This window comes from Balaenoptera acutorostrata, chromosome 6 (assembly GCF_949987535.1).
Source record: "Balaenoptera acutorostrata chromosome 6, mBalAcu1.1, whole genome shotgun sequence".
In the NCBI taxonomy this organism is placed as follows: domain Eukaryota; kingdom Metazoa; phylum Chordata; class Mammalia; order Artiodactyla; family Balaenopteridae; genus Balaenoptera; species Balaenoptera acutorostrata.
In genome coordinates, this window is record NC_080069.1 from 32,785,187 (window position 1) to 32,791,859 (window position 6,673).

Sequence of the window (6,673 nt, forward strand, 5' to 3'; positions counted from 1 at the left end):
TGAACCAGGAAGAGGACGACACCTACTTGGACCCGTGTCTCTTGAGCTGCATTGACGAGCTGCGTTCCCGGGAAGACTCTGTCACCAAGGTAGGCTGGGCCTGGAGCCTGGGGTCTACAAGATGCCAGGGCGTGGAACTCTCAGCACCCAAGATCTGGGTTCTGCTCAGGCCGATGGGACTTAAGCTCAGCTCCTTGTTCCTGAGCCTGGTGTTAGGGGAGGTTTACGCAGATGTATGTGTGTATATGTTTGTGTCTGTGTGTATGCCTTTGTGTGTCTGTGTATGTGCATCTGTATATGTGCTCTTTTGTGTGTGACTGTGTATGTGCATGTGCGTGTGTGTGTGTGTGTGTGTGTGTGTGTGCGCTGACCATCCCCGCCTTGTGGAGGAGAGTGGGGGTGGGTCTCTGCTTTTCACTTTCCCTCCTGGTCTTCTTGTGTCACAGGCCACTCCTGGCCAAGGATGCTCACAGCCTCTTCTTTCTGTCCGAGGTGGAGGCAGTCATTCACCCTCGATTCCCGGCAGAATTGTTTTCCCCAGACCCACAGCTGGATGTCTTGGCCCTTGCTGAGGAGCTGAAGCAGGAGGAAGGACTCACCCCTGAAGAAGTGAGCCAGGGGAGGGAGAGGGACACTTAGGGAGCCAGGGGACTCCAGGGGAGGGGGGACCCCAGGTGATCCAGGGGACAGGGGAAACCAGGTGGCCCAGGGGAGCCAGAGGAGGGAGGGATCGCAGGTAGAACAGGGGAGACAAGGGACACCCAGGAAGACGGAGGGACCCCAGTGAGCAGGGGAGAGGTAGGGCCCCAGAACAGGAGGCCCACATGGCTCTGTCCGTCCCTTCCCTGCCTCGGAGGCCTGGCATGGGGAAGGGCCCTCTCTGGGGTGGGTGCAGCGCAGGGTGATAGGAAGGAGAGGATGGGGAGCCGGGAGCGGAGGGAAGGACACACAGCTGGGAATAAGGTGCAGGAGGATGGCAGGAATGCCACCGTGTCTGTATTTGGAGTCTAGTCCTGGGGTCACCCGTCCCCTCCTCCCCCCCAGGGCCATTGTCCCACTGCCCAGTGCTCCTCCTCTCACACGTGTGCGTGGAGCCGTCACTGTCCTCCTCCCTCCTACCAGCTGGTGCAGAAACAACTCCTGGACTTGAAAGAGGAGGAAGGTGGGCTGGCAGCCCCGAGCCACAGTGCACCCGGAATGGGCTCAAGTCCATCTGAGTCCCACGCCGGCCAAGGTGCCCAGAGGCACGACCAAGACCGCCATCGAGGGGTCAGTGATGAAGCCTGCCCACCAGCGATTGATTTTGAGGCTCTTCATAGGCCCATCCGAACAGACACTGGCCCGTTCGTGCTCAGAGTCTTTGTTCCCTTTCGAGGACGTCAGGCTGGCAAGGGAGGCTGGACCCCAGGCTTTCCTCCTCAAGCTCCACCACCAGCTGCCCAGCTGGCCCCTATCATTCGCCCAGTGAACTCTGGGCCATGGCCACATGGCGCTTCCAGGGAGGGCCGCCTGGCCACCAACCAGTCCAACGCCTCGCAGGATGGCTCCTCTAACACCCAGAGAGAGTACAGTAACTTCCGACGTTGGCAGCACATCAAGCCCCTGGCCCGGAGACACTTTCACCTGAGTCCTGATGCAGAAGCTTTTTCCTGCTTTCTCATGTGAGTGAACGCTCAGCGGGTCCTGAGCTTATGGGAGCTTTTAGATAAAGAGGAACTGGGGATGGACTCGCACGTTAGGTTTCTAGGGCTACTGGAAGGAAGGTGTGAGGGCGATGTCCATGCTATGAGAAGGCACACTGTCGGTCACATGGGTGGGCCTGCCAGTCCGTGACATCAGGACTGAAATGTGCCCTATCTCAACGGGCCCCACCACCCTGTGAGTCTGGCCAGCTTGCTCTTCCATGATTCTCATGGTAATACGGACTGAAGACTTGCAGTCAGAGAGGGTCGTGGTGTAAGGTGAGGAGCCAAGGAGTGGAGGCCGCCCTCTCCTGTGGTGCCGTGTCCTTCATACAGGACGTGAGCGCACATGGCCAGGGGAGGCCACTTCAGAGGAGGGGGAGGAGCGCGGGGCCCAGGAGAGCGCTTTATGCATGCCTCCACTTCGTTGTGGAGAATTCCACTAGGAACAGGGTGATGGGAGAGCTCTCCTAAGGCCGTGGGCTCTCTCCCACTAGAGTTGTGAGCCTGGCAGGCATTTCCATCCTAAACCTCCGGTCCCTCGTAAAAAGGGGACAGTTACACTTCACTCAGAGGACTGTGCAGAAGACGCCTTGGGCTAATCTATGAAATGTTAGCAGATTGCTTGGCACATGCCACGCCTCATTGATGATGATGATTTTTATTATGAAAATGCAGCCTTGAGGAGGAAAAGAGCTCCCCAAGGCACAATGTCCCAGCTCTAGCCTGGGAGTGGATGGTCATCCTTGAGTGAGTGTGAGGCGGTGACAGCAGTGGCCGGGAAGGCTTGTCTTTGCCCTCCCAGACGCCCGCCTCTCACCCTCCTGTTGCTCAGTCATTCTGTGTTGAGTGATGTGTGGTCCACATGGGCGGGTGGGGTCAGGCAGGTGGGGGCTGGGCTGGGCCCGGAGACTGACCCCGAGGGCTTACAGCCCAGTGCTTCGATCCGTGGCCCGCCTGAATCCCAACATGCCGCTGGAGGAGGGACTGTGGAGGGCCGTGCAGGAATGGCGGTGCAGAAGCAACCCTGACCGGGTGATCTACTACGAGAGGGCGGAAAAGTGAGTCAGCGTCCTGGGCCCAGGGGCTGCGTGGAGGGTGAGGCCAGTGGGTGAGGGCAGGGTCTGGCCGTGGGGGTGCTCATCAGAGAGGACAGAGGAGAAGGGCTGTCACCCAGCACAGGGTCCCCGCAGCCCAGGGGCCCTACTCTCCCCCAGAAACCCATCCCTCACCTTGAGAGTTTGAGACTTCTGTCCTTCCTCCACCAGGAGCTCTGCCCTCCCCTGATTTTGACCTACCCTTGCCTTGACATGAAGGTCTCAGGACGGGGCAGGGTGAAGCTGTGAGTCCAGTAGGGGTCCAACTCCGGCCATATGGGCTGGGCCGGGGAAAGAGCTCCACCCGCCAGCCTGCTGCTTCCTTAGTGGTGGGTGGCTGGCGGCCACTAACATAGATTTGGGACCACCTCTCCTCATGAAAAGTGCCCTGAGTGGGTACCCTGGCATCCCTGAAGAGGCTGGGGAAGCCAGCTGTCGTCGGCCCAAGGGTCTCCGGCCCTTCCAGTGTTTGCTCCATGGTAATCCCCTTGGTTTAAGAAACAAAAGCAAACAAACGAGCGCCTCTCAGAGGAAGGGAAGGCCTCTCCTCTAAGCTCAGCATCCACATCGTCCAGCCTCTCCTGGGCCCTGTCTCCAGGTCTATGTTCCAGGACTCTCAGTCCTAGCCCAGGGTCCTGAATTCGGGCAAGGACCCCTGTGGGGAACACATGCCTGTTCCAGCCTCTGGCTGTCAGCCCTTCATGTGGTTCTGGATGGGGACGGGGGCATGAGGAGGGTGCCCCCTGGGTCAGCCATGTGTCCCGTTGACCTGGTTCAATTCAGCGACCTGGGTCTATGCTGTTGAATGCCCTCCAGTGCTGGTGAGGCAGGAAGGGTCCCAGATCTTGTTATCGCTTCCAGGAGCAGCTCTCTGCTGCGGACAGCACCTCACAGGGCCTTGACGGCCCCAAGGCACGTCCTCTCCCACTGCCTCAGTCTTGGCTGCCTTTGTTGGGCTCCAGAGCCCAGGCCTTTTTCTCAGGGTGGCCTGTGCCTCCGTCACCCCCCAGGTTCATGGAATTTGCAGCCGAGGAGGAGATGCACATTCAGAATTTGCAGTGCATGCAGTGCGCGCAGGACCTGCCTCCTCCAGCCCCACCGAAGCTGGATCCTCGGGGGCCCCCAGCCCCGAAAGTGGGCCTTCAGCCAGGCACCCAGCTTCTCACTGGAGCTGAAGGCACAGGTAACAGGGGCCTAGGGTTGGCCACCGTCCCCATGTGGATCCTTTTCTTTCAAGACAGGGGCATTGGTCTTTCAACCAAAAGAGCCACCGAGGCGGGGGGTGGGGAGGTGGGGTCTCAGCTGCCCTTTGTCACTACGGGGTATTGACTTGGTCAGTTTTGTAACTCCTCTCACACCTCCCTGTCAAAGGACCCCACACGAAGTCTGCCTGAGAAGTGGGCTTGATGGGGAGACCCCTAGAAAATTGGAGGTTCCCCACTTCCTTACTTGTGACTCTCTTAGATGACCCCCTAACCTCCCCTCTCCAACTGTGCATGAGGCTTCAGATGGTCCTGACCCTTCCCACACCCACATCAACGTCCCCCAAACAATGCCCTCACCAACGTGCGCTTGGTGGTCAGGAGGTGGACCGGGAGTCCCTCACCTTCCTTCCCTTCCTCCTGCTCTGCCTCAGCCTGTGCTCCCAGGATGTCCGGCCCCAGGGCCCAGCCCTCGCACCCGAAGCCACACAGATCCCAGCGGAACCCGGAGCCCAAGGCGCCCAAGGTGATTCCCCCTGAGACTGTGAGGGAGTATGTGGACAGGATGGAGGCGCTGGCGGGGCACGTCCACTCAGCCACAGGCAAGTCACCTGCAGAATGTGGAAAGGACGGAAATGAGCTGAACCAGGAAGAGGACGACACCTACTTGGACCCGTGTCTCTTGAGCTGCATTGACGAGCTGCGTTCCCGGGAAGACTCTGTCACCAAGGTAGGCTGGGCCTGGAGCCTGGGGTCTACAAGATGCCAGGGCGTGGAACTCTCAGCACCCAAGATCTGGGTTCTGCTCAGGCCGATGGGACTTAAGCTCAGCTCCTTGTTCCTGAGCCTGGTGTTAGGGGAGGTTTACGCAGATGTATGTGTGTATATGTTTGTGTCTGTGTGTATGCCTTTGTGTGTCTGTGTATGTGCATCTGTATATGTGCTCTTTTGTGTGTGACTGTGTATGTGCATGTGCGTGTGTGTGTGTGTGTGTGTGTGTGTGTGTGTGTGTGCGCTGACCATCCCCGCCTTGTGGAGGAGAGTGGGGGTGGGTCTCTGCTTTTCACTTTCCCTCCTGGTCTTCTTGTGTCACAGGCCACTCCTGGCCAAGGATGCTCACAGCCTCTTCTTTCTGTCCGAGGTGGAGGCAGTCATTCACCCTCGATTCCCGGCAGAATTGTTTTCCCCAGACCCACAGCTGGATGTCTTGGCCCTTGCTGAGGAGCTGAAGCAGGAGGAAGGACTCACCCCTGAAGAAGTGAGCCAGGGGAGGGAGAGGGACACTTAGGGAGCCAGGGGACTCCAGGGGAGGGGGGACCCCAGGTGATCCAGGGGACAGGGGAAACCAGGTGGCCCAGGGGAGCCAGAGGAGGGAGGGATCGCAGGTAGAACAGGGGAGACAAGGGACACCCAGGAAGACGGAGGGACCCCAGTGAGCAGGGGAGAGGTAGGGCCCCAGAACAGGAGGCCCACATGGCTCTGTCCGTCCCTTCCCTGCCTCGGAGGCCTGGCATGGGGAAGGGCCCTCTCTGGGGTGGGTGCAGCGCAGGGTGATAGGAAGGAGAGGATGGGGAGCCGGGAGCGGAGGGAAGGACACACAGCTGGGAATAAGGTGCAGGAGGATGGCAGGAATGCCACCGTGTCTGTATTTGGAGTCTAGTCCTGGGGTCACCCGTCCCCTCCTCCCCCCCAGGGCCATTGTCCCACTGCCCAGTGCTCCTCCTCTCACACGTGTGCGTGGAGCCGTCACTGTCCTCCTCCCTCCTACCAGCTGGTGCAGAAACGACTCCTGGCCTTGAAAGAGGAGGAAGGTGGGCCGGCAGCCCCGAGCCACAGTGCACCCGGAATGGGCTCAAGTCCATCTGAGTCCCACGCCGGCCAAGGTGCCCAGAGGCACGACCAAGACCGCCATCGAGGGGTCAGTGATGAAGCCTGCCCACCAGAGATTGATTTTGAGGCTCTTCATAGGCCCATCCGAGCAGACACTGGCCCGTTCGGGCCCAAAGTCTTTGTTCCCTCTCGAGGACGTCAGGAGGTCTCTCCATTCCGGGCCGGACGGCCCTCCCCTCCCCAGGGTCAAAGGTGCACTGGCCCTCTACTGGGACCCAGGGATGCGTCTGTTCTCAGGGAGGCGTCTCCTGTTCCGGAGGCCCGAGGGCCCAGGGACGCGTCCAGTGAGCACGAGGAGGAGCTCCCCAGCCTGGCCCCCCTCTTGGCCTCTCCGCAGAGCCTGCCGCCTTGCTGGGTGTCCCAGAGTCCTGCCCCTGCCTCAGGTCTGGCCTCCCCTGGAGGTTGGGGGTCTCAGAGTGCTCCCCAGGCCCCCTCCCCTCAGAGAAGAGGCCCCAGCCCGGCTCCACCAGCCGCTCCCAAGTCAAGGAAGCGGGCTCTGTGTGGGCGCCCAGCCGCTGCTGAGAAGCTGCCCATCCCCGGGGCTGGCCACAGGGTCTCTGCGAGGCCAGCCTTGGCTCTGGGGCTGGCTCGCCCCTCACAGCCGGGAAAGAGAAAGCGTGACCCGTTTGTCACAGGGAAGAGGAGGAAGAAGCAGAGGAAGCACTGTAGCCAGTAGGGAACAGCCGGGCCTGCCCTCCAGGGCGAGCCCCCCAGGGCGGCCCCCAGGGGAGCCTAGGGGCTCCTCCTCACCCCAGTGCTGATCCTGGGATTGTGGGGGGTTAGGGAGGTGGGTGTGGGCAGG

General features: G+C 60.5%; 1 protein-coding gene across 1 annotated transcript; it reads left to right on the forward strand.

Annotated features, from left to right (window-relative positions):
• The first annotated feature begins 1,133 nt into the window (after positions 1-1,133).
• On the forward strand, positions 1,134-6,547 carry LOC130708484 (NUT family member 2G-like). Its single transcript, XM_057549130.1, has 6 exons — positions 1,134-1,661; positions 2,615-2,743; positions 3,790-3,910; positions 4,379-4,711; positions 5,123-5,239; positions 5,753-6,547. The coding sequence occupies exons 1-6, from the start codon at positions 1,198-1,200 to the stop codon at positions 6,545-6,547; spliced, it is 1,959 nt and encodes a 652-aa protein (XP_057405113.1). The 5' UTR covers positions 1,134-1,197.
• The last annotated feature ends 126 nt before the right edge of the window (positions 6,548-6,673 follow it).